This window comes from Gavia stellata, chromosome 17 (genome assembly GCF_030936135.1).
Source record: "Gavia stellata isolate bGavSte3 chromosome 17, bGavSte3.hap2, whole genome shotgun sequence".
Lineage (NCBI taxonomy): Eukaryota > Metazoa > Chordata > Aves > Gaviiformes > Gaviidae > Gavia > Gavia stellata.
Genome location: NC_082610.1, coordinates 14,043,341 through 14,069,025, shown reverse-complemented (window position 1 = coordinate 14,069,025; position 25,685 = coordinate 14,043,341). Strand labels below are relative to the sequence as shown.

Sequence of the window (25,685 nt, the reverse complement as noted above, 5' to 3'; positions counted from 1 at the left end):
GCTGTATCAAGGCCTGGTCAAGCTGCTCGCTCAGTACAGAAACACTGACCATCGAAAGGTCAATACCAACGTTCATCTGTATCCCGTGTTTGTGGGTGTAAGAGTACAACATGCACAAACAGCGGCTCGCTGAGTATTGTCATGAGTCGAGCTGTCCTTAGCAGCAAGATTATTCGGATGCAGTCTGTAGTAGTCTTAAGATTATCGCACTTTGGAGCATGGACTTTGTTATTCACAACCATTTACTACATTTTATCTTCTTAATGAATGAAAACAGCTGTTTAAAAACGCTACCTTGTACTTCATGAGTAACACTACTTTTTCATGCGTTTAAAATATCTTACACAAAATTAAATGCACAAATTTGCCCAAATGCAAATGAAAATGGTGAACTTTTAAAATTTCCCATACCTTTCTAAGCAGCAGGAATTTGAAGTACATCATAAGCACTTATTTCTATAGACAGGTAAAATTCTGGAAGTCCACATTTCTGTCGGCTGCAGTAGATGTGAGATGGCATCCTTGCTTCTCATGGCAATGGGCTGGACTACTGCTATATCCACAGCAGCTGTGGTATATGGATATCATAGACCACTGGCAAGTAACATCCAAGGGCTGTATGCTTGGCAAGTCACGCACCTCTATTAATCTGTCCAGCCTGACTATTTCTACAGAAAAACCAGAACTCTCCGTTGTCCCATCCTTTGCACTCAGTCTCCCCACTCATGTAGCTTTTAGGAGTCTTTAAACAGTGTGAGCGTTGTTCCCAGGACAAAGGGATGGTCAGATGATGTTACTTGCGGTGGAATGAAGGCAGTACTTTAACAGCTGTCTTTGGTATTAACGTATTCTCTAAATAAAATGCGGTACGCAGAAACGCTGCATATCAGCTCCCAGATGTTGCGCCCAGGTGCCATGGGGATTCCCAGGGAAGAAAACGCTAGCCCTGCTCATACAGAGAGGTCAAACTACTGACAGGGTTAAAAGAGGACTGTGCTGAGGGAGTCCAGAAAGTGTTGAAACAAAACCAAAATAAATGTTAGCTTACAAAGTGATTCAAAAATAAATACACTCCTAATAAAACAAAGCATCTTCAATGTTTTCTCTATTTTGTCTCTTCCTTTACTATGAATTAATTTTTACAGTAGGAATTATTTATAAATAACATAAGCAATGTAAACATCAGGCTACAGTTATAACCCGGAAAAGCAACCAACCAAAACAAAATGCAAGGAGATCTCTCAAAGGCAGACACCCATTGAACAACAAACCCGATCTGAGGGTGTAGGGCAAGATGCTCTTCTTTTTCAAAAACACTCAAGATACACTCTGGTGGTCTAGGAAGACAGCTGGTCCAGAGTGGTTACACATAGATGTTGTTAAACAGAAGGTATGCATGGATTCAAATGAGCTGTTAATACACTTCTAGTACTTCCCAAGTCCCAGGGCTAATCATAGAATCATAGAATGGTTTGGGTTGGAAGGGACTTTTAAAGGTCATCTAGTCCAATCCCCCTGTACTTTTTCTTCATCCCTATTAATCAGAGGACCATCTTCAACAAGTACCTGTCCAATGTTTTCTTTAGACCTCCTCTTGCTATTAACATACATACTTTAAAAAGCCCTTCTTGTTATCTGAAACAACACTGGCTAGTTTCAACTGTAACTGAGCTTTGGCCTTTCATGTCTTCTCCATCCTCGTGGACTCCTGAGCCCTCAAAAGCAGATTCCCGGGGCACTCTGCTAAATAGCTCCCTGAATAGCTTCAAGTTTGCTCTCCTGAAGTCCAGGGTAGCAACTCTGTTGTCCTTTTTTCTCATTACAATGAAAATGTTAAACTCAACCCACTGTGGCCAAGACAGCCACCTACCATCAAATGCCCCACAAGTCCTCCTCTATTCACAAATAGCAAGTCTAGGAGGGCATTTTCCTAGTTGGCTCACTGAGTACCTGTGACAAGAAGTTATCATCTCCTACAAACTTCAAGACTTTCCAAGACCTGCTCGCCTCAGCACTATGATATTCTCAGTTGATGTCTGCGAAGTTGAAATCTCCCATAAGGACAAGGGCTACCAATCCTGAAATTTTTCCTAATTGACTGTAGAATAACTCATCAGTTCTTACATCCTGGCTGGCTGATCAATAGTAGACACCCACTACAATATCATCTGTTTTCCATCACTCTAATCCTCACCCACAGGCTCTCAACCACATCATCACTAACTCTAAGGGCTGTACAATCAAACCTCTCCCTTATGTACAGTGTAACACCTCCATCTTGCCTGCCCAGCCCTTCCCTCCTAAACAGCCTGTAGCCCTCCATCCCAGCCCTCCAATCGTGGGACTCATTCCACCAAGTCTCACTAATACCAATGATACCGTAGCTCTGGGAGCTGACCAATGCTTCCAGTTCATGCTGTTTGTTTCTCATACTGCATGCGTTGGTGTACAAGCATTTCAGGTATGCTCCAGAGCCCTCTGTGTTCCCAGGAGCAGTGTAACTGTTCCACTAGCATTGCCACTGTCGGGCAATGCCACGCCAACCCTTAGCTTACCTACTGCAATCCTGTTGGTATCCCCTCCCTGCATCGATTCTAGTTTAAAGCTCTCTCAATCAGCCCCACCAGTTCACACCCAAAGACAGGTGGATCCCATCAGGCCCCAGCATACCTTGTCTCTCGAAGGTTCTTCCATGGTTTAAAAACCCACCAGTCCCAGAGCCAGGTATTGCTAACCTGAGCTCGCTCCCAGCTTCTACGAGGATCTGTTCCACGATCTGCCCAGGCAGAGAGGTGAGGCTGACAGGTATCTTCCACTAGACGAGGTTGCTCAAAGCCCCAGCCAACCTGACCTTGAACATTGCCAGGGATGGGGCTTCCACACCTTCTCTGGGCAACCCGCTCCAGTGTCTCACCACCCTCATGACCAGAGGCAGTTCCCTCAGCCTGCCCTTGTGTGCTGTGTGCCCCGGTCCCTCACCATCTCGAAGGTGCTGGGCTGGGCCCACAGCCTACACATCAGTGTCCTTCCTGGACTGGGGAGACCAGGAGGGGACAGAGGAGTCCAGGTGCAGTCGCCAAAGAGCCAAACAAGAGAGGAGGAAAGCACTTTTACTGTTCTTTTCTTGGTTTATTGTTTTGTTTGTGGGTTTTTTTAAATTGTTTATTTCGCAACCTTGAAATGAACTCCTAATGAAGCAGCTAGAAGGGACCTTAATGCTGAAGGCCAGCACGTCTTCCTGGCAGAACTGCAGTCTTCTGCTTCTCCAAAGGAACAGCCATCTAACAACTTTGCTTCATCTGTTGCTATTCTTTGTGCACGGACGTGGAGCATCTGGCTTCATCTTCAACCACCCATCGGGCAACCTTCTCGTCCTCAGACTGAAGAAACCCCACCTCCAGGCCGCAGGGACCTCTGTGGCCCTCTGAGGGACAACTCCTGTCACACCGGCGCAGCAGCCTGGCAGAAGCCAGGTCATCTCATCCCCTTTTTTTGGGCTCAGAGCAGAGGAGATGGCACCTCTTTGGGAGGGGTGGGGCAGGTGGTGGGGGATGGGAAAGAAGGGCTGACACCACCTGTGGCAATCAGCACAGTACTTGTTGATGCCGGGAGATGGAACGGGTGAGCCCACAGGACGGCCAGGCGCAGAGACTGGGCCTCCCAGCTAATGCCGGGGTGGAGGCTAGGCCGATGGTAGGGCGCTGGCCAGGCGCTCCTGCGACACCGTGTTGATGGCATCATGGAGGGGAGCCCTGGCACAGTGTAGTGGTGCCAGGGGAGCCATGCTGCAGGTGGATCCACTTCCATCGGTTCTTCTTGATCTTCCAGTGAAGCCGCCTCCATGGGCTCCACACCATCAGCCACATGAGCAACAGCCATTGCTACCTTGCAGCTGACAGTGCCCCCCCCGACACTGCCTCTTCTTCCTCCACCTCTCCTGCAGCCGCCTCTCTGCCTTCCCACACGAACGTGGGCAGCCACTCGCCTTGCTGCTGTGGGACCCCTTTCTTCCAATCCTTGGAATCCAAGGACCTCGAAGCTCAGCAAATTGAGGGCTGGCTGCCAGGGTCCCTGTATTTATAGGGTCCAGAACAAATGGCAATGAGGTAGCTCATGACATCACTGTGATGGGGATGCATGTGGCCAAATAGGGCTGTTCTGGGAGTTGGGGGGCCTGTGGCCTGAAAGATGCCCTCACGTGGGAGAAGCAAGAGGGTCGGGGGGGCTGAGGGCCCCTTTCCTGGGGATTGCTCCCCTGGGCCCTTCTGCTGCCCCTGGGCCACAGGGACTGCCCTCCACCTCCCCTCCTGTGCCTGGGCTCCAGCCCCCTCCTCATCCCATGCCTGGGCTTCCCTGGACGAGATGGTGGCCAGGGTGTTCCAGGAGGGTCGGGGGTCCTCAGTGACCCCCCACCAACCCGGCTCCCTGCAAGTGGCGCAGCTCCCCGTGCCTGACAGTGGCTGAGAGGGGGCGAAGCATCCAGACATCCCACCGGTGGGAAAGGGGGGCGCAGCCAGCCCGTGCGAGGTCTCCCAGCACTCCACAAATCAATTGCTGATTGCCAAGTGTTGCGTGGGCCCTTCCTCCCTGGCCCTGCCCCTGCAGTGTGGAGAGGTGCCGTCTCCTCCCCATGGAGCCCCGAGGGAGGAGAGGGCCTGCTGTCCTTTGGGCCGCTGTGCCGGTGCCACGCGAGGAGTCTGTCGGAGACCACTAAGGGAGGTCCCTGGGGCCTGGAGGCGGCGGGGTTTCTTTTCAGGCTGAGGTTCACTCTTGCTCTATTTTCTAGTTTTAAGGACAAGCCTTCTCACTGCTGTTTTTTTTTCTTAATCCCCTGGAATATTTTTAGTGTTCTCTTCTAACACAACGTATGGTCCAATTCCTGCACTGATCTGGGAGTTTCACCAAGACGTTGCACCACAGCTATGGCAAAGACAAATAACAACTCATAACACTTCAGCCTTGCTCACGCTCTTCCTGGAACACAACATAGATTAGGCTACCGGTCCTGCAGCATGGAATAAGCTGGGAAATGGGCTGTGGGTTGGGTTGCATATGAATTTTGTGGGTTGCAGTCACAACAGTTTCTCAGGCGTACAGCAGCAATGACACAGTTGAGAAAGAGTCAAGTGTGTGACTGTGGTCTGTTCTGCTGATCAGTTAACATTCAGGTAAGAGAAAGAAGGCATACCTTCTCCTCCAGTTTCCTGGTAATCTCATAAATATATACGGATTTGATTAATTTTCATAACTGGTAGCACACAAACAGATGTTTTTGAGAAAGTCAGAAGAGACATTTGGTCAACTCTGGGATAACAAAGGGCAAAACCAAGGACTGTTTCTTCAGAATCAGAAATGAAAGAATCACAAATATCTGAACTGAATAACCTGCTCCAAGATACCAGTCTCCAAAAAGCAAGGACCAAGCGCTGTTGGCAACATCATGGTAAGCCATGACAAGACTGCATGAAAGAGGGCATTGGCTTCTAGTTCAGGTAGATGATGTGACTGATGGTTACCACGGGAATGAAATTGGTACAAGGAGATGAACGCAGAGAAGTCTTCATCAGGAACAAAAACCAGACAAATGACAGTTTATGACCTCTACCTTCACCATCTAGGTAACATCCACTATTGTCCCTATTACTCAAGTCCTTTCGTGTTACGCTTTCTCAGTCTGCCTGCTTCATCTGAATCACTGGCTTCTTGATTTTTCAGTGCTGCATTTTCATTTTCTGACTCCACAGACAGGTCCTCTTGGGTTGACTCTTCTGCTTCGCTGCAGCTCTCAGAGTGGAATCCAGTGTTCTCTGCAATGACAGCAGGATCATCGTCCTCGTAACAGCAGCAGCAATCCTCAATGCTTTGGCTGTGATGAAGGTCCCTCTCATCTTCACTGATGCCAGTTACCTCATCCTTTTTCTGCATTAAATCATGACCACCCCTTCCCATGGTGAGATCAGATGATAGCAGGGTTTCATTGCACAGATGCTCCTCATCTTCCATGCCCTCCATTCTTTCTGCCAGTTCTTCTGCAGAGGGCTGGCTCAGGTCAGGGTAATCTACAAGGATTGTGTCCTGTTTGCGCTTGAAGCAATCAGAATTATCATAGACAGGATAGGTCTCTTCTGGATAACCTTAGGAATAAAGCAACATGCAGCTTGAAGTGTTACCAGCATTTAAAAGTAGTACTGACTTCAGAGATGGATGCATAAGTTTGTTAGAACAGTTGTTTTTAGCACTGCCAGTATAAGTGTCATCTATTTAATGCCATGAATATGTCACAGTATTAAATCCATGTCAGGAATGCGCAAAACATGACTTCTTGGGAGATGATGAGAAAACTCCACTTATTTTTAGGGAGGCAGGATATCAACCCTGACTTTCAGGAGTGAATATCTGAGCTTTGCTGAAAGCTATGGGAGCCAGCAGATGAAAACTGCGTGTCTTAGATCTTCAAATGGATCAATTTTTTTTTTTTTTTTTTCTGTCTACAGATTGACTGATCCATGTTTTGAAGACTTCTGCTATGAACAGCATTATTTATAAAGTTGAAAAAACAGGTATGTCAATGACTTTGTGCATTTCATTTTAGAAAATGCATCATGAACTAGTCTTAAGAAAACAGAGCTGGAGGCCACTGTTTATGCTTTATGTTTTGGATCATTTTTGAAAGCTTCTTAAAAAGCAAGGAATTAAGTCTGCATTTAAAATTATGATACTAGGGTATCTTGAAAACACATTTATGTAACAAGTAAACACCAAGGAACAGAAAGAACATTAAAATAAGGAATTTTTTAAAAGACAGACTTCCTGGAGTTGACTTTTACAACATTGGAACAAACAAAGAATGACTAATCACAAGTAAAAACTGTAAGTTATCCAAAACATATTGATTCTGATTTCCAAGGGTTTTATGATTTTGCATGAAATCTAGCCCAGCAAAGAAAGGGAAAAATATAAACCTACAGCAGCAAGACCCAGCAGCAGATGGAGCATATGTAAATATTCATATGCCACTTTTGGCAGCAGACAGTGTAGTGTTTACACTAAAGGAAATGCTGGATGCCTCAAAAGCTATTTTCTTTCTATTATGGTTGGGAAAACAAACCACCTCTTGCAAAGTTTTGAACACTGACTTCTGAAAAGGAAGGGTAAAGTTAACAAAAAACTTTGAAAGGATCTGGGACTGTAAGTAATCCTTATTCAATTTTTCTCATCAGGGTAATGGTGAAAAAGGTTCTTGCTTACCTTCCCAGTCCTCCATGTAAGGAGCTTCTTCAGCTTCCTTCTCAGGAGACATGCCATCTATGAATTTTCCTTCTTTCATAACTCTAGTAATTTCTCGGAGTTGCTGAAGTAACCTTTTTTCCTGGTCTGTTGTAACATTTTGAGTCCTGCTAGAAAATATTAGACACCAGAATTCAGTCCACTATTATTACAAACTATTAACAGAGTTTGAACCCAACTGTTTGGTCTGTCCCAGCAGACAGTCTGAAAAAAACTGGCTGCAGTATGATCACTATTCAACAATCTGCATGTGGTCTGCACTTCAGCTCGGTATCAAGGTTTATCCATTTACCCAGAAAGCCTGAAAACTTAAACAGGTAAAGGAAGCCAACGTGACAGCAAGACGAAAGTGACACCCAAGCAAGAGTTATGGTACAAAAGACGCTAAAGAAATTTCTGGCCTTTAAAAGAGTGTTAGGTGAGAATTAGAGGACCATGCCTTGTTCGAAACATTACAAGAAGATGTAATTTAGAACCTATGCTACGTTTAAGACAACTTGTAGGGCTGATCAAAATATCTCACATAGACATCAGTCTCAAGAGTCTAATGATCCCTAATTATGACCATTAAAGGTATTAAATTTGCAAGGCCTCATTAAGAACTAAGTCAGTTGGGCAGATCATCACGTTATTATGGAGTCAACAATGCTGCCTAGCAGGGGGCAAGGGAGGAGCAGGAAGGAAGATTTAAAAATGAAAAGAAGGTCTTACATTTAACTTTAACTTGTCCTTTAGACTCAGAGGGAGAGTGGGAGAGGATTGAGATTTTTATCAGATTAAAAGCAAACTGTAATTTTGACTTGTTCTACACTGCTGATTCTAGTAATTACTACTGCTCAGGTAACACAATTATTTACTGTTGTACCAAAAATGCTTCCAACAGGTAAGATCATGTAGTCATTACATGATATTTTCTCTGGAACAAAAATAGTCTCCTAAAAATCTTATGGACAAGAAAGAAGTATTTGGAGGGTGGTGATCTGAGCTCTACTAACTAACTCAGTAGGTCCGAATAAGAAAGACACTGGTTGTACTTAGGGGTGAAAATGGTTCTGACTGTCGTGCTTGTTTCATCTTGAGTTTCAAGTTGTTCTTGAGCAGGTGTTTGATCTCTGTGTAAGTGTCAGTTCAAGCCTCTCAGGGGACTGAGACACTACTCTGGCTCTCTTGAATCTCGCTGTGTTTTAGGCAGGATCTATTGCCCCTAGTTACTCAGAGAAGGTGACCCTCAGCATGTGCAGAATGCTGAACTGTAGGCAGTACGTGAGGTCAGACAGACAATCTCTGGTGATCTCCAGACCATCAGATAGACAGGTAATCTCCAAGATTAGACAGCTGCTCAGTGGATCTTAGGGGTGAGATGGGAAGAGGGGAGCTGGAAATAGATTAATGATTTTGGATTTAGGTCATTAGTATCTATCTAAACCTTGTTTCAGGCACCTGAATTCTCATAAACTTCAAAACTTGCAGCATCCATCTTCAGTTTTTCCTCTTACTAACTGTTGTGCATAAAGCAACACTTCAACAGGTACTACTTTGTGCTACTCGACATATACGGGAATGATGGTGACATGATAGCTCACTAAAGGCTGCAGAATCATACTGGTTTAAAGCCAAAGAGATGAGCATTGTACTGTTGGCTTGTGCAATGGTGATCAAAGTGCTGACCCTGGGCTAGATTTTATGCACAGTTGCACACAGTTGTCTGTAACAACTTAGCTCAGGAGCAGGCCCACTGGTTTCATCAGCAGCTACCCAGATTAAACCGTTTGACTGCGATCACAAAGCTAAACGTTACTTCTCTGCGTTTCCCGAGGGGCACTTTGCCCCACAGTTTGAAAAGCTGATACGGTCCCAACGCTATATGGAGCTTGCACTCAGTCCCCACAAGTTGTGGTGGCGGTTTGTTCCACAGAACAAGCGAAGGTGTGAGACAGCATCTTCTCAAAAGCCTGGGTTATGCAGATGTAGAATCTGAGATATGAATTAAGAGGCACACAGAAAGAAATGGTTTCATCAGCTAGCTGCCTCTGACAGAAGCTGTAATAGAACTGCCAAAATAATCCTCCTTTTATAGACAAAAGTGTATGTAATTTGAATATATATCACCTGGATAAAGACAGAGAGGCCTGTCTGTTTAGCACAATGGGGAGATATGCCAGCTCAAATAATAGGATCAATCAACGCAGCTGCATCACTGTGGCATTTCATATAGGAAAATTCCTAATATGCTGGATACTCTCATTAGAAAGCACTGCTGTCTTACTGCAACACAAGGTCTCTGTATTTCGAAGTATTCCTCCTCCAGACACCTTGCTTAAAAGACAAATCTCCCTGTAGACAGGGAGAAACCAAAGCCCATGCACTATTTCCACTTCATTTAAGGCCTCTAGGAAGACTTACTGAAGGATGCTGGCAATGTATAAGACATCTGGCTGCCTGCATATGGGAGATTTACCAGGGTATAATGCACTTACGAATATTAAGAGGACAACAGATGCAAAAGGTTTACAGTGTAAGAAAAGATCATTATTTTTGCTCTGTGTGTTTGTAGCTCCAACATAGCTATTACTTTTCATAGTGGCAATGCTTACATTTTGTAGAGTCCCAAAGTGCTCACTAACAGGTAAAGTAAAGGTTTCTTATTCTTACACTGAGACCAGAACATTTCCTAAAGAGCTATCATGGCTGCAGTGAAAATCCATAATCTAACATGGTATCTCAGACATGTCAACCGGTATTTTTTTGCTTCATGATCTTAAAATAATCACTATTAAAATGTAGCTATAGCCCAAAAATGGCACCCCACAGAGTACAGCCTCTCTCTCTCTCTCTCTGTGTCTCTCTCTGCCATATCACATTTGCTCAGTTTATGTTAAAGAGTAAGTTTTTCCAGTTAACAGCCTGGTAAACAGGACTTTAAAAACAGGTAATCAAGCTGCTTTGTTTCTACCTCTTACCTAATTACCAGAAATTGAGACTTTTTTTACAAGAGAGTATTATACAGTACTCCCATTGAGAAAAATATTTACAAGTATTCTTTAATTTAAAGTGGTTTCAAAATAGCAAATTTTACAGACAGTGGTGAAAAGAATATGGGTAAGACAACTGTGAGAATGGGCAGGGAAATCTTTTGTACACATTATATCACTGTCCCAACATTGAAACACTCTGCTAAAAGCCTGGAAAAAAGCAATACGCATGCTTTTAATGCAGACCACCCTATATAACCACCAGTCAAGTCTTTATTTCTGAATCATCAAATTCCCAGCAAGGCTGCTCATCTCTGCTTAGAGATACTAGACTACAAAGGTCTCCATTTAGAAACTGGAGATACTGAGGTCCCCTTAGTGATAGGATGTGATGATAAATTACAAAACTGTATAATTTAAATTTATAACCTCTTGAAAAAAGAGGTGGGAAGAGTGCTAGATTTTCTCAGAGCTGTGAATCATTATATCCTTAGGTACTACGTACTACCCATTTAAGTGTGTGCATTAGGTAACAATTATCTTTGTCCATCTCAGTTTAGGTCTTGTTACGTTGCTGAGGACCCGGCTAGGTAGTTCTTTCTTCCTCTTGCTTTCTTTACTTTGCTTCTAGTCCTTGCTAATATATGCTAGGCCTTATTAAAAGTATCTGTACTTATACTTTTTGAAAGTTTTGCATTCCTGCAAGGGGGTTTCTGTACTTAAGGCTGTAGCAATTCCAACTGGTATGCTGGTTTGGAAGGAGGTCTCCTTGGTTGGGTTGGAAGTTGGTCTTCAAGCCTCATTAAAAAAAAACAAATCCAAGTTCCTGCCTGCCTACCTTCTACAACACAGGGCTGGATAGTACTAGCTATCCCATCTGAGAAAACCAGCTAATAGTATTGAGAGGTCTTCCAGCCTCACTTCAATCAAATGCTTTTGAAAGAAAAAGAAATGAGCAGGCCAAGCCACAGCAAGAAAACAACACATATACTTGCTACAGAAGGAAGCAGAATAAAATCACAGAGCACAGTACATAGTATTCCTTTGAAACAGGATTTCTTTCTATGGTACAGCACTATCTGAGATTAAACTGTCCTTCCAAACTCATCCAGATTTCAAAAGCAGTGTTTTTTTGAAGAAAATATACAAAATTAGAATGTCTTTGGATACTAAGAATCTTAACCAGAAGGAAAAAGCCAGGATGAATCCTGGAGCAGTTCAGCTGGGAGGAGAATGCTCCTGAAGTAGTGAGAGGACACGGAGGCATGAGCTTAGACTTCAGCACTATTACAAACACCGGGTGTTACAGTGAGACATCGGGGTTTGTGACAATGCAAAATACGTCCTTTGATTTGGTTACTAATACTTGGCAGGCTGGGAGTCTCTTTGCCGTATCTAGTATAATGGGCCATGGTCTCACTTGGGGTCTTTCAACATTGGTTTAAATTTGATACCAGTTCTTTCTTTCTCTGATTTTTCTATTGTAAAGATTTCTGTTTAACTGCATATTAATAAATGGAGCTCAAGTAATTTTTGCTCTCTTCCTCTTTCCTTTTTATTTAAATCTACCCACATCCAGACTGAATAAGCTTAACACTGTACTCGCTGCTTTAATTACACTTTCTAAGCATATGTTTTATTTTAAGACATTCATCCAGTATTACTGAACGAGTATCACAGTGTAGATTAAGAAAGTTTCAAAGTCTGGGTGTATTTGAAAAACAGCTATTTGCTCCAATTAGAGGTGCTTTCCCCCCTTCTTTTTAAAGAGGCTACATACAAAATTCTTCATTAGATTCAGATTCTGATTTCCCCTGAGGCCTTTAGATCCATCTATATAAATAGTTTGGTTGAACAAAGAAGGGAAGTTCTACTAAATAAAGGCTCTGAGCCAATAACACAGAGAGGAACAAATACTGGATCAGACTCTAAACCCATTTTCTCAGTAAAAAATCTCCTATCCTGAGAGTCAGCACAGTATCTGAGCTGCTCATACGCCTATTTCTGGCAGCTTAAAGGTACATGTAGTGCATTGCATTAGCTCTCCAAAACAGAAATGAGTAATAGTCAAAATAGTATCCTTCTGTTTCACCAACAAAACCAGGGCAGCTTTGGGGTTCTCCCGCTGGAACCTGGCCTAACACAGGCAAGTCTGGCACCTCGCCTTGCTGAGATGAGTGCAGCTGCAATTGAGGATACTATGCAAAGTGGGCAAAACTAGACACTCAAAAAGAATGTGGTTTGAAGCGTAAATGAACATAATGTGCAAGTTCGGCACAGAACTGTTCCTACAGAATGGGTTAAAACAGGCATTGACTGATCCAGACAAAGTTAACATGCGTTACAACCTGAACAGCTATCTTTTTTGCTTGCAAACGTCTCCTTAATATTCATGCTATTTAAATTTTCAAACACTGCAGTGATGCATTGTCCTATTGACGTGTTGTTACGCTCCTTATGAAAAACATAGACTTGTTTCCAGTGTTTCTTTATAATGTAGAACAGTGATCTCAGATTTATAGCAAACATTAATAAACATAATAAATTTTTAAATTCTGATTTTACATCTCTTTTTTTCTTTTGTATTTAGAAGCAAATGCATGGATTTACTGGTTGCAGGGTGAAACTCAATTATGGAATCAGATTATTATACAATTCTGCCCTTAAAGAAGTATTTTATGGATATTCTAACAGGCATTTACATAGATTATAGCAGCACTTCTATTTAAAAAAATAATCCATAGCACTGGAAAATAACATAAAACAAACGCGTCTCTTAGGAATCATTCAGAATATTACTTTGGTCATATAAGACAGGTTGGTTTATACACTTTAAATGTAGATGTTTTATTTTCTGTTTATACATACCTGTCATTGTCTTCCAAACAAAATGCACTATACAAAGGGGGAGGGTAAGGATAGTTGCTTTTCTGTTTAAGGAAAATGAAGTTGGAAAAAATGATTTATTTTAAACACAGATGCTGAAAAAAACTGCAGAAAAAGAAATGTGATGTGTAAAATCAAATTTCTACAATTTGAAGTAGTAATAAAAATGCTATTTTAATATAGCCAATGTAAAAGGTTAATTTCTAATCAGAGCAGAATCCCTCCTTAAAATGCTGTAATTTGAAATATACCTGTCACAGTTAGGTCCTACTCTGTTCATTAATTTTTCCATAGCTTCTTCTGTCTCTCTCAGTTTTTCCTGGAGTTGGGTGAGCTCATAGTCAGCTGCAAAACAAACAAAATGCCAAGATCTGTCAGTAGGAGCTTTGAAAATGCAACCCTGTCCCATTATCACAGTTAGCATACGCTGTACCAAACGAAACTGGCTGTGAGGAAACTAAAGCATGCAGCTTAAAGAGTTCTACCTACTTTTCATGGTATAAGAAGGTGAAGACTGTTGCCAATGGTAATAGGACACCCAGAAAGCACCTTCTTTCAAAGGTTCCTGAGCAACCTCCCAATAAGCTGAGTGAGTGGGCCACTGTAAATACCCTGGAGATTAAAGTTAGGGAAAAGAAAATACCTTTCTTTTTTTTTTTTTTTTTCCTAAGGAAACCATAGTGATTTACTGTCTACTGCAGAATTAATAGGTCTCATGGAATTTACCTGTTAAATCCTTGGAAACAGAGACAAAAGGTCACCTGAGCATTTTCTAATGAGTCTAAGGTTTGAGAAACCACATCTTCATGAAAGAGAATAAAGTTCATGAGCTTGATGGCATCCAACCCTGCACAGGTGTGCCAGGGTAGGCAGTGAGTGCTAACGGTCTGCCAGGCCTACTGGGATGCACAACAGCTAGCCACATGGTGTCTGTCTGGGGAGCAAAGCACGGTATTTCCATGGCTGCACTTTTTTCAAAAAATGTGTCCATAGTACACTAATAGACACACACGCATACATGCAGAACAGCCATACTGGCTTCAATTTAGCCAAAAGCATTAACAGTAAAGATGTAACAGCATGGATGTCAACAAAAGTGTTTGAGCTCTTTGTTTGGCTTTTGTAGCTCACGCTCAAAATCCTATAGCTGAGACTTCATTGTTCCCAACTGCAGAACAAAACGAAACCAGCCTGGGTTAGTTAAATGTCCAGCTGCTACAGGCACAGCCGTTTGAGCAGCACAAAGGCACGATGGAACTCCAACATGGTAGGAATGGAGACAAACATCCTGCTTTTGCAAAGATCTCTATTCTGCAAAGAATGTCATCACTTAAAATATCACTGATGCCATTGTTTTGCATGTCTGAGACTTTAAAAATAGGGGAAGGGAAATTGGCAAAGAGAAAGGAAGTTACCCCTCCAAGTCACCGTGTAAGTGGCTCCTAGTCCAGTGACTTGTCCCCTGCTCTGCTACAGCTTGCAATGAATGCTTTAGGAATACAAATGAAGAGCTCTAGAAAAAGGCAGAATAATTTTCATCACTAGTACTTTGGGCTATAATGATGGTAAATATTTAACTTACTGCAAAGTTAGCTTTTCTTACCAAGCATTAGAGAAAAAAATACAATTACCATGGCTAATAAATTGTACAAAATTGCCAGGCACAATGCAGTACAAGTGCACTGAAAATACAATCTATAGCACTGAGTACATTAGGTATTCCTAATATACACATTAATGTCAAGATAATTACAGCTATGTTAAGAGAACTACCTTACTGCTAGCACTTTCTATAAAGCCGTAAGTACTTTTCTTTCCTATTACAATTTAGCCAGCTAAACACAACACATTTAAATACTGTTATGGTAACTACTCATCCAAGCTTCAATAGTAAGATTATTAATTTATCTAATAAATGTCTACAAATAGTTGAATCTATCCCACCGACGTTTAGGTAAAATCACAATAACGTTTCAGAATACTGTTTGCTTTCTCATCAAAAATTTGAGCATTGCAAAAAGGGAAGGGAAAAAGTAGGGAAGTGCCTGGTGATGGCTAAGAACTTAGAAATTCAAAAAAATGAAGCTAGGTTTTAACAGTATCTTTATATACTATTACTAGAATATTACAGATTAGAGAATAATTATAGATGGACATCCTATTATCCATTTTTAATCATTAGCTACATAGATTTTCAGCAAGTCCATACAGTTAATTCAGTGAACCTCATGAAAAGCCATTGCTCACAGGGGGGCTTGGGATCAGTCTACTATCGCAGTCTCATTAGCCGAATGAGATTAGAAAGTGACAGTGCTGTAATTCACTTTAAGTCTTGCGCATTCCAACACCAAATCTTCTGGCTTGTTCTTTACAAGGGGGAACAGCAGCTTTACAGTGTGCACAGAACTTGAAGAATCCAGTTGGACCATGCCTCTACACAGTCAACAGCTACACAGATAGAACTCAGAAGTCATACTCACTGATTTTCCTCTTCATGTTTCCAGGTGCAGCAGTAGGGCACTTCCGCTCTCCAGCAGTAGTTTTTCCCTTGGAAGCCAGCTGATGGTAAAAAAAAGACAACCCTTCTATGAGTTACAGCAATAGTAATATGTAAATCCCAAAGGCAACAGAAAAAAGAAAAGAAAACTAAAATTATGCCAGAAAGTAACCACAGAAAAGCATGCCCAGCAGCAAAAACAGACAACCAAGTTAATGCCTGGGAGATCTTGCCAGCTGAAAACTCCTAAAAGACACTTGGAAGAAATGATGTTTTTAAGCATAGTGAAAGCATAACTCATCAAAAATAACTTTTTCATTTTACAATATTTATCTGTTCCAGCCTGATCCTGTAATTCTTCTGCCTATAGGAGGGAAAAAACAGTGCATTGGGTAATTATTGTGAAATAAAGGACCGGTTTTGAAGGAATGATATGTGGCCCCACTTGTCCCTCTTGCAATGTTTTCTGCCATTATTCCTCACCAACTTTGTACCCGCAGCAAAGATACTGGCTGGCTCTATACAGAAGCTGCAGGCTATTTCTTTCATCTTCTCTATGTTTGATCAGTTCACCCAATTCACCTCGTTCTTGCCTCTCTCTGTCTAGAGCATGCTCAAGTGTTTGGCCACTGCTCAGTCTGGAGTCAGCCCCCAAAGGAAAAAACATTTCCACAAGTCCACTTCTCCCTCCTCCCACACAGATGACTGTCATCATCTACCCGCAAGTCACATCTGTGTAACGAAAAGCTATGAGAAGTTCAAATCACGTGTGAAACACCTGAGGGGGATTTGGACTGTGCTTTTTTAAACTAGCTTTCAACCAGTTCCTCAGCTGGGGGTAGTTTCAGCGTGGTCAATACAACCTTACAAACTCCCATTCTCCAACAATGTGGTGCTTTTATTCCAGAAGGTATGCAATAATTGTTCTCCCTCTCTCCCGCTTTAAACGCATAGCACAATACATAACATATACAGCATATATAATATGTAGTCACACATAACAGAAAAGAATACTACATGTATATTCAAAATTAACCTAATATTGTTCTAGACATACACATTTTCCAGGGGTAAAAAAAACTGTAAGAGGTCAGAGGCCAATACAGAATCACAGCAACCCATCCCTGCATTGTTAGCTACACTCTTTGCAATAGCAAAACCCACAGGATACACCAATCTTTGACCCACCTATCAAAGGTCCAGCATAAGCATTTTTTTTCTGAGCAAGGCTGAAATGGAACCAGGTACAGAAATGGGACTATCATTTCTGTTTTGAGGTTTTTTTAGTTGTTATTTCCCTGACTTTTCAATTTATGTTGGTCTTACCTTAAATAAAATGTACAGGATATATAAGAAGATGCCAAATCCATATATAGGGATAATCTGCCCCACAAGACCTCTCCCACTTCCACCAGTGCTTCCACCACCACCTCCACCTGCCTTGGCTTTGGCAACTGCTTCAGCAAGGTGAGACCTTGGAAAATGAGGGGCAGCTCGGCTGTCGGGAGTGGCCTGGTAATGCATCCTTGGTGGAAAGCGACCAAGCTTCCCTGCAAAAAAACACAACAATTATTTTTCTTCGACTATTTTTCACACTTTTACATGCAGCCTAAAGCTGCAGCACGCACGGCTGACCTATTTTATCTACTTTTAAATGCACCACCACTGATGAAAAGAGTAACTTGTTGGACTGTAAGTACTAAGTCTGTAAACTCAATCCTCAGTCACTTACTATATGCAGTGCTAGGAGTTAGGTATGCACGGTTACTCTCTTGATTTTAAGAAGAGAAAAAGCTGGCAGGGCAATTAACAAAACACAGAGTTTAACAGGTATATACTTGTCCAAAGACCCTATGAATCAGCATCCCTAACAGGATGAAACCCTGAACAATTACTTCTGGTTCTCTGCTCAAAAGAACCCCAACAACATACTGGTTTTCTGTTGTGAGTCTGATCTTTCAGTATTATGCAAAGGCATGTTAATGCATAAACCGCTACCCAGCTAGCATCCTGATACACGACTGCAGTGTTTGCCCAGTATAGATTTTCGCCTATTGCCGTAAGAAGTAGTATTTTACCTGATTTGCCCAGTATAGATTTTCACCTATTGCCGTAAGAAGTAGTATTTTACCTGATTTTACCAAATGAGTCATGAAAGATGAAAGTGGTGGCACTTCAAATCGTCCTCCTTAAAAAGGTGTTGTGTAAAGCAATGTAAGAGAGGAGACTGAATATAGCTTGGGACATACAGTCTTCAGCATTTTAGAGGGAAAAAAATGGTTTCCAGCCTTGAGAGAGACAGAGGTAATTTAAAACAAGAAAGGGGAGTGAGCATAAATGGATGCATGGATGCTACAGTAAGATTGCAGAGAGCCTGAAATGGTGCCGTGGACTATTTCATTCAACTGAAAGGCACTGGAATCTCAATAAATCTAAGCTCACGCATTATTCTATGTTCTCGCTGCCATCAATTCAACAATTTTGCCATGAAATTCACTATTTTACTCCTCCGTGTACTTGACACCCTGCTTTCTATCTCCATATTCAGCTTGGACTTGCACCTGCACTCTCTTCCACCGTTTGGGACGGAACTGAATTACTCAGCTACTCCGCCACCGAGTCTGGCGGCGGGAGGCGTTGGATGGAAGCACCAGGGTCGGGGACTGCCAGGCCGGGCTGCAGCTCACCCCCTGACGCCAGCTGCAGAACTCCCCCTCCCTGGCACACGCAGCAGGAAAGCTGGGCAGCCTGGACACTGCTCGCTGGCGCTGGGGCAGGCTGCCTGCACTTGCATAAAGAAAATGAAAAACAGGTTTGAAATAGTAATGAAAAATAACCAACTTTTTACTTCTGTAAGTACCCAGCTACAAATATTTTTAAGAGAAGCCAGACAAGAGAAAATTACATTAAATTAACATTTGCTTTTGCTAGGAAACACCATCATAGGCAGCTAAATTCATGAGCACAGGAAATTACAATAAATACGTATTAGGAAGTGATAGCAATAATTTGTGAAGTTCTACTATCAAAAACACATTTTTCTTTTAGGTGATGGGTGCTGTAGGCTTTAGTGAAACCGCCCAGGTATACCAACACTGACCAAACCCGCTGTCAGATTAGCTCAGGCTTAACTTTCAGGAAGCTGTTGTCATGCACTTTAATTTTAGTGAATTATTCAAAGCCTGTGATGGAAAGCATAGCATCTTATTTACAAGAAAGTCCCACTGCTCCAGCAGGAATGCCTTGTAGCAGCAGGTCACTGGGGAAACAAGTGTGATGCCGTATAGAGAGCAGTTCACTGAGATGGGGTTGAAACATCTTATACTCATGCAAATATTCTTTATTAAAAAAAGAGATAAAGAAAGCAGAAAACAATTGACAAAGGTGAAACTGTATTTAAATGGAATAGTTTTCTAAATTATCCACAGGGCCTCGTTTGTGCTTTGAAAGATTCAATTCAGTTAGAGATAATCAGGCCACAGGGACACACACTAGTCATTTCATCATCAAAATAATTTTAAAGGGGAATTTCACAGCTCCTAGTTCTAAATCTTCCCTGCTGATTTTTAAACTTTTATATTGATTTCCTTATTTAAAACAAATATATTATTTTCCATAACTTTTTATTGTGAAGAACCCATGGAAATTATAGCGGAAATCGACAGCACAGGCAACTTAAAAGCACCATATGCAAGAAGCTGTCAAATACACAGTACATAAATGGAAATCTGTAGCAATTTGGATGCCACTGTCAATTAAAATACATACCTTGTACTACTAAAAAACCCAACACCCTAGCACACCAGTAGGTGATGTGACTGGATTCCACATTTCCAGGGATGAAACAAACCACTTTCAAATGGAGACGACGACATACTCTCCATCAATAAAATCAAGTGACACTTCTATGTGAGTACAGAGGGCATGTGTCGGGTCCTTGTTTGCTGCACCATCCAGTTGCCCGTGCTGACAGTGAGTACTTCAACAGGACATTGGCAATGCTGTGGGAAGAGCACTAACTTCCCTTTAGCTTTGAAGAGTGCCACAGTGCTGCTTGGCTTTTGAAATGTTTCTCAACTCCCCTGCGACAGCCTGAGGGCTACCTTCATGCAGACCTGATTGCTGCATGCGGCAACTCCACCGAATCCACCCTACCTGGCTTTGCAATCTTTTTACCTCAGGTTTACCCAACATGTTTAGTAATTTGTCAGTTTAATGCTTCAAATCAGCTTTGCAAAGCAGCTACAGGGCAAGCAGAGCATGTTTTGTCTAATCCTGTCCCTTCAATAGCTTTAAGTCCAGAAATGAAATTACGCCCCAGCTAACATTTGTGTTAAGAAACTGTAGGTTTCTGAAAGTAGATGAAGTCCTTAATAGCAGTATCACGTTAGCATTACTGTGGGGTTTTTTAATCTTTTAACAATATTAACACTCAACTGGAAAAAGCAAATCTTAAGAAGTATATTTATAGCACAACTAATACAACAGTCAACCAGCTGATAATATTCAGACCATCCAAGAGTCTTTTTTCCAAGAAAGTTGTTACATGTTCTACCTAATGGGGTTTAGGAATTGCTACTGTGCCCAACTTAACTATTTATAAAGTTATTTAGACTTAAGTTATTGTACGATTCAGCAACCCTTAATCTAAATAATGTCTTTCTGCAACATCTGACCAGCTGTAAAATGCTGGGATACATACACACACATATAATAAAAGTTTGACATACAGGAAGTACATATGGGCTGTTGCTACATTAAGCTTGCACTCCATTCATCAGGAGGTTTACGATACAGGACCTCATTTATAAAACGTGCATGTTCCTCAGAGCCCAGGACGCACAGGACGCACAGGAGGAGGGTTAGAGACGGGAAATGGCAGTCTGGGAAGTGCGTGTGACTTTTCCAAGCTGACAGCAAAGCAAAGGATGCTGTTCTCATCGCTCCTGAAATCTCAACCAAACTGCTCCTCAGGAGGACAGCACCCACAGTTCTGCTCAGGCTCTGCAGTAGGCACTCTGCCTTTTTTCTTTGTTTCCATCCCCAAATCATGGTTACACTACTTTGGTTTAGAAATACTAAGATTAAGAGTGTTTTTTCCAAGCAAGACATTTACTATTCCTTCCTGTGCAGGCAAAACCAACCAACCAAACAAAAAATACAGCCCAAGAACAAACCAGCTTGATGTTTTGCAAAAACTTTAACTGAAAAAACATGTGGCAGTGGGCTACAGAACTATCCTTCTGCCTCAGCAATGCAAATTCCAGCCCTCAAACCTGTCTTCAAACTGTGCTCTGACTCCCACATTTAGGGATGCTTAGGTGCCATTTACATTTTTCTGGTAAAATGTTCATCGTAGTGAGTGAAAAAGAAAACCACCTCTTTTTCGGACAGTCACAGGGATCAGAAATGAAATACGCTCTGTGAGAACCAGAAGTCAAGAGTTTTGTACTTTCCTCCCCTGCTCTGTTGGACTTGATATTTAAAGAAGACGTGTGCTCTAAGCAAAGCTTTTACCAAGGAGGATATGCAAGACCTCCTTCTCTGGTAGATGCCAATAAAAAGGCACTCATACTGAAGCCTTCTTCTCAGGACACTTGAATCAATCTTTAGCCCCTCTCAGCAGCGTATTTTCATGAAACATTTATTTTCTCTCTCTCTCTGTCCAATGAGATTAATTGGCCAAAGGGTTCTAAAGCTGCAAGTGGGAACACACAGAAAGACACACAGACTCCATGATAAAGTAACTTAATCTTCTCTAGACTGAAAGTGTCCGCCTAAGTTTTCTTGCATAGCCTCCATGTTTAGTATAATAGCTTAGAATAATCTATGACGAAATTGTTTTCTTGACATTTAATCTAAATTCTCTTTCAAGCCACTGTATCATTTCTGCTGCTATTCTTTAACACCCTCTAATTTCCCCAACACCTCTGCCCACAGAAAGTCCAAGTAATTAATCCTTTTTCTAACACTAGAAGTTCATGTTTGGTTCATTGTTGAGGCCACTCTCTACTTCAGTATTATACACCACCACAAGACCCATGTTTTAGATTTTTTACATGTACTGTCATTTATATTTTTCTCTTCTAAATCTTTTTATAAGTAGTTCTGATTCTGGCAGGCAGTGTAACATCAAGATGAACTGGACAAACAGTATGCATTAATTTAGTTCTTGCTCCTTTACTGGCATTTACAAAACACCTCTAGCTGTGTTCCCAACAACACAACTACAGAAATGTACCTAAAAAAGGTTAGAAGGAATGACAGTTTTGAAATCCTTACTTTAAACCACCGCACAGTGTTTTTAATGGATACAAACACCCAAATATTTTGTATTAAATATTGCAGGTGGAGGTTAAAAAGGAAAACACAAAAACTACCCAAAATGTAAGCATCTTAATTTTCTTAAGTAAGGACACCTGCAGGCAACTGATGTGTGCATTGCACCAATCCGAGCTGGGCAGAGGCATTACCTGAACAGTCATGTATACTTCTTGTAAAGCTGATGCCACTTCATTGTTTGTAAGAATGCACAGACATATAGGTGTATAAGCTACTTCCATGGAGCCGTAAGGTTTTTCTTAAACTACCAACTTGAAGAGTAGTTTTACAAAATGCGTGGCATGTATTTATGAACACTAGACTTAAAAGTACTTTTTAAACTGGTAGTAGCTCTTTTTTTCCTCTTTTCCAAAAGACTGAAAAAACCTAATTCTAACACCTGTCCATGAAGCAAACTAGATATGTGATACATTCACAGTAAGTTCTTTTAAATAAGTTCTTTCATATACATGAAACTATCACTGTAAAAAAGAACAACCTTCCTGCCTGAAAGATAGTATTAACTTCTATAGTACTATGCTCACCATTTTTCCTAAAAGAGACCTCTGAAAATGGCTTTATTAGAGAAAGCGCCATGCCCATGCTTAAAGCCTGTTTCGATAAAAAGCCTTCTGGTAACACTGAGTTCTAACAAATGGTAGTAAACTTTAAGAATGTTTTATTCAGAGGCATTTTGCCCCCAAGACTACAATAAGCACTTTATTAACTTCAAGAATGACATGATTACTTCCAGTCCCTGAAACTTTCATCAGATAACTACAGTTATCAGTTCACTGAAGAGAACAACGAATGACAGAGATAGGAGTTGAACTGTTCAATCAAGATTTATTTTTCCAATAAAAAAATAACTTAAGGTGAAATAAAGTTTGGTCTACAGAGCAGGTGTAATGAAATTCTTGCTATCAAATTGAAAATATGGACTATAAATTCTCATCTGAAATGGATCAGGCGAGGTATTACATCCTCGGCCAAAGACAGGTGCTGGGGTGCAACAGAGGAGCGTGCCAAGCGCTCACTCTGCACCAGACACACACTAACTCCTGCTGTACTGTGACCTCCTGCAGGATGACGGAAAGAGTATTTATGCTACCTATTGATAATAGAAAGAGTATTTATGTTACCTGTTTTAAACATTTAACTGTGGCTGTGATTAGTCAGCTTATAACAGCACCACTTAAAGCAGGCTGTGCTAGAACAGGTATGAAAATCATTCATGAGACAGATGTCACTGAAAGTAATTTTGGGGCAAGCTTTTTGTTGGTTTTTTTTTTTAAAGCTAATTTTTCTGTCAGATCAATTCAATCCAGTCCATCCTGCAGCCAAAGAAAGAAGCACCCAAACATTAACTGACAACAGCCTAAGACTGCACTGCTGTGGGAGAACAGTTTGTCAAACTCCACCATCTGGTATCACTGTAGGATGAGAGTCCGGAGCTGCACAGAGGCAGAAGTTAACAGAGAGACAGGTACCACCTCCCAGAGCACCTGCTCCCACCTCTGCTTCAGGCAGGTGACTCCACAGCCCTCACCAAGCCCCTGTGCTGTCTGCTGGGCCTTTGCAGGGCCCAGCACCGTGCCCTCACAGTACTGCTCTTGATGTGCTATCAAAAAAATCAGCTACCATTCAGGTTTTCAGTGTTTAAGCGATTATGGACTGAAACTATAGACCTGTAGATCTACAGTGCTAATGAACCTATATTCATATTCTTAAAGACCAAGAATACACACAGCAACCATGGAAGGGTAGCCACAGGATAGAAGTCATATATTTCGGTTTACCATTGTTTCAGCAGTAACTTAATCATGAATGCCCTTAAAAAAACCTGGTCAACTTAAATCAATATCACTGAAGTGTACAGTCACGTAAGAACCAGGCCGTTGGAAGGATGCAGAAGATAAAGTCACCGAACATGAGTCCCTGTGGGACAGCATCCATCACAACCCACAAGTTCTCTATACTTCCAACATCCTCACCTCTGGCTTGCAGGCAGCCCTGGGCAAAACTCTTTCTCTGCCAAGACCTGGAGCTATGATACTAGCTACTTTTATGAAGTGCCTTGGGGAGAAAAACATACAGTAAAAGGCAATGGATGTAAAGAGAATGGGAGATGCTTGTATGAACCCATTCCTCTAGAACTTAAGAGAGGACATGCAGAGTGGGAGGGCAGGCAAGAAGGACATAGCTCGAGGGATTGCAAGGACAGGACCTGACTGTAAATGAGTCATCATGTGGCACATTTATTACGAGAATCTGGTGCACAAAAGCCAAGTTTAAAATACTGGAGTAGAAAACTAAACAATGAAGATGATTCAAATGAACTTTTATTTCATATGGAACAACAAAAGCATTCAGTACAGAAAATAATAAAATAATGAAGCTTTCAAATAAAAAGTGATGTATCGCAACAAAAAAAAAAAATGTGGTATGTCTCTTTTCAGTAGCTTTGGTGCCCCCCTCACATAAAACAAATAAAATGAAACCTGGGAGATTTTAAGCTACCTTTTTTGCGGGTAAAAGAAAAAAATAAATCACAGCAAAGATGAGAATAAGTTCAGTCTTTGACACTCCACACCTCTTCAAGGAGACAGCATGACAGAGTGATACGATTAACACTGATGGGAAGGATTAACTACGCTACGTTTTCCTACCAGGCTGCAGAGCACCTTCCAGACGCGCCGTGCAACCAAGGACCGCTCACACACAGCCCGCCCGGCGGCGGCAGCACCCCCGGGGGCGGAGAGCTCAGGGGCCGGGCCCCCGCGGCCACCGCCGAGCACCTGGCGAGCCGGCGGCGACAGCCCGCCCCGCCCGGCCCCGGGCTCACCGCTGAGCCGCCCCCCGCATTGTACGCTCGGCCCCTGAGCAGCAGCCGAAGCACGGACCTCGGCGTACCGGGACGGGGGGGCCCGGCGGCGAGGAGCGACCCGCCCTCGCCTCAGCGGAGCCGGCGCCCGCGGGCCCCGCAGCGGCCTCTTACCCTCGGGCGGCGCGGGCGCTGCGAGCGGCGCAGCCCCGGGCTCCTGCCTCCCGCCGCCCCGAGACAAGAAGGTCCGCGGCAGGAGGAGGGAGACGCAGAGCACCAGGCAGGAGACCATGGCCACCCTGCAGCACGTCGAGTACGCCATGGCGGCCCGCGCGCCGCGGAGCCGTTACCGGCTTTACCGCACCGCTAGTCTCTGCGCAGGCGCGGGCAGCGCGCGCATGCGCCGTGCGCCGGCGCGGCCGGGCGGGAACCTGAGAGGCGCGGGGCGGCCCCGGCGCGTGAGGGGCGGCCTCGGCCCCGGGGGAGGGCTTGGCGGTGCAGGCTGGTCCTCTCTGCAGGTGTTGAGAAGTGGGGTGTGGGAACCCCAGGTCCTGGTCTGGGTTGGGTCATTGTGGAAACGGCCCTGAACCTCAGAAGCTCAGGTCAGGGCCGGAGGGGGCATTTGGATCCCCTCTTCCCAATCCAGCCATAAGAGTTTTCCAGACTCTGCCTCCCCCCCCTTGAGTGTAGCACTACAAACTTACTGGGGGTGTGTGTGGAATAATCTACATTGGGCCTATTTTTCTCCCCTGTGAAGGGTTTCAGTGGTGCCACAACTGATCTCTGCTGGTGGCAGTGATGGCAGGACGGAGCAGGTGGGCCCTGCGTGCTGAGAGCTCTGCAGTGTCCCGCCATGCTGAGAGCCCATTTCGGTAGTGGCAGTGTGGTTACCGGTGCT

At 42.9% G+C, this 25,685-nt stretch overlaps 1 protein-coding gene across 2 annotated transcripts; it reads right to left on the bottom strand.

Moving 5' to 3' along the window:
• Positions 1 to 5,640: 5,640 nt before the first annotated feature.
• On the bottom strand, positions 5,641 to 25,109 carry RIC3 (RIC3 acetylcholine receptor chaperone). Of its 2 annotated transcripts, none has more exons than XM_059825985.1 (6): positions 24,962 to 25,109; positions 16,969 to 17,192; positions 15,626 to 15,704; positions 13,397 to 13,490; positions 7,249 to 7,397; positions 5,641 to 6,134 (listed from the first exon to the last, which is right to left on the bottom strand). In XM_059825985.1, exons 1-6 carry the CDS (start codon positions 25,107 to 25,109, stop codon positions 5,641 to 5,643), a joined length of 1,188 nt encoding a protein of 395 aa, XP_059681968.1. The 2 variants fall into 2 exon arrangements, with proteins under 2 accessions (XP_059681968.1, XP_059681969.1); XM_059825986.1 differs by having other exon boundaries at positions 7,249 to 7,394.
• Positions 25,110 to 25,685: the final 576 nt, after the last annotated feature.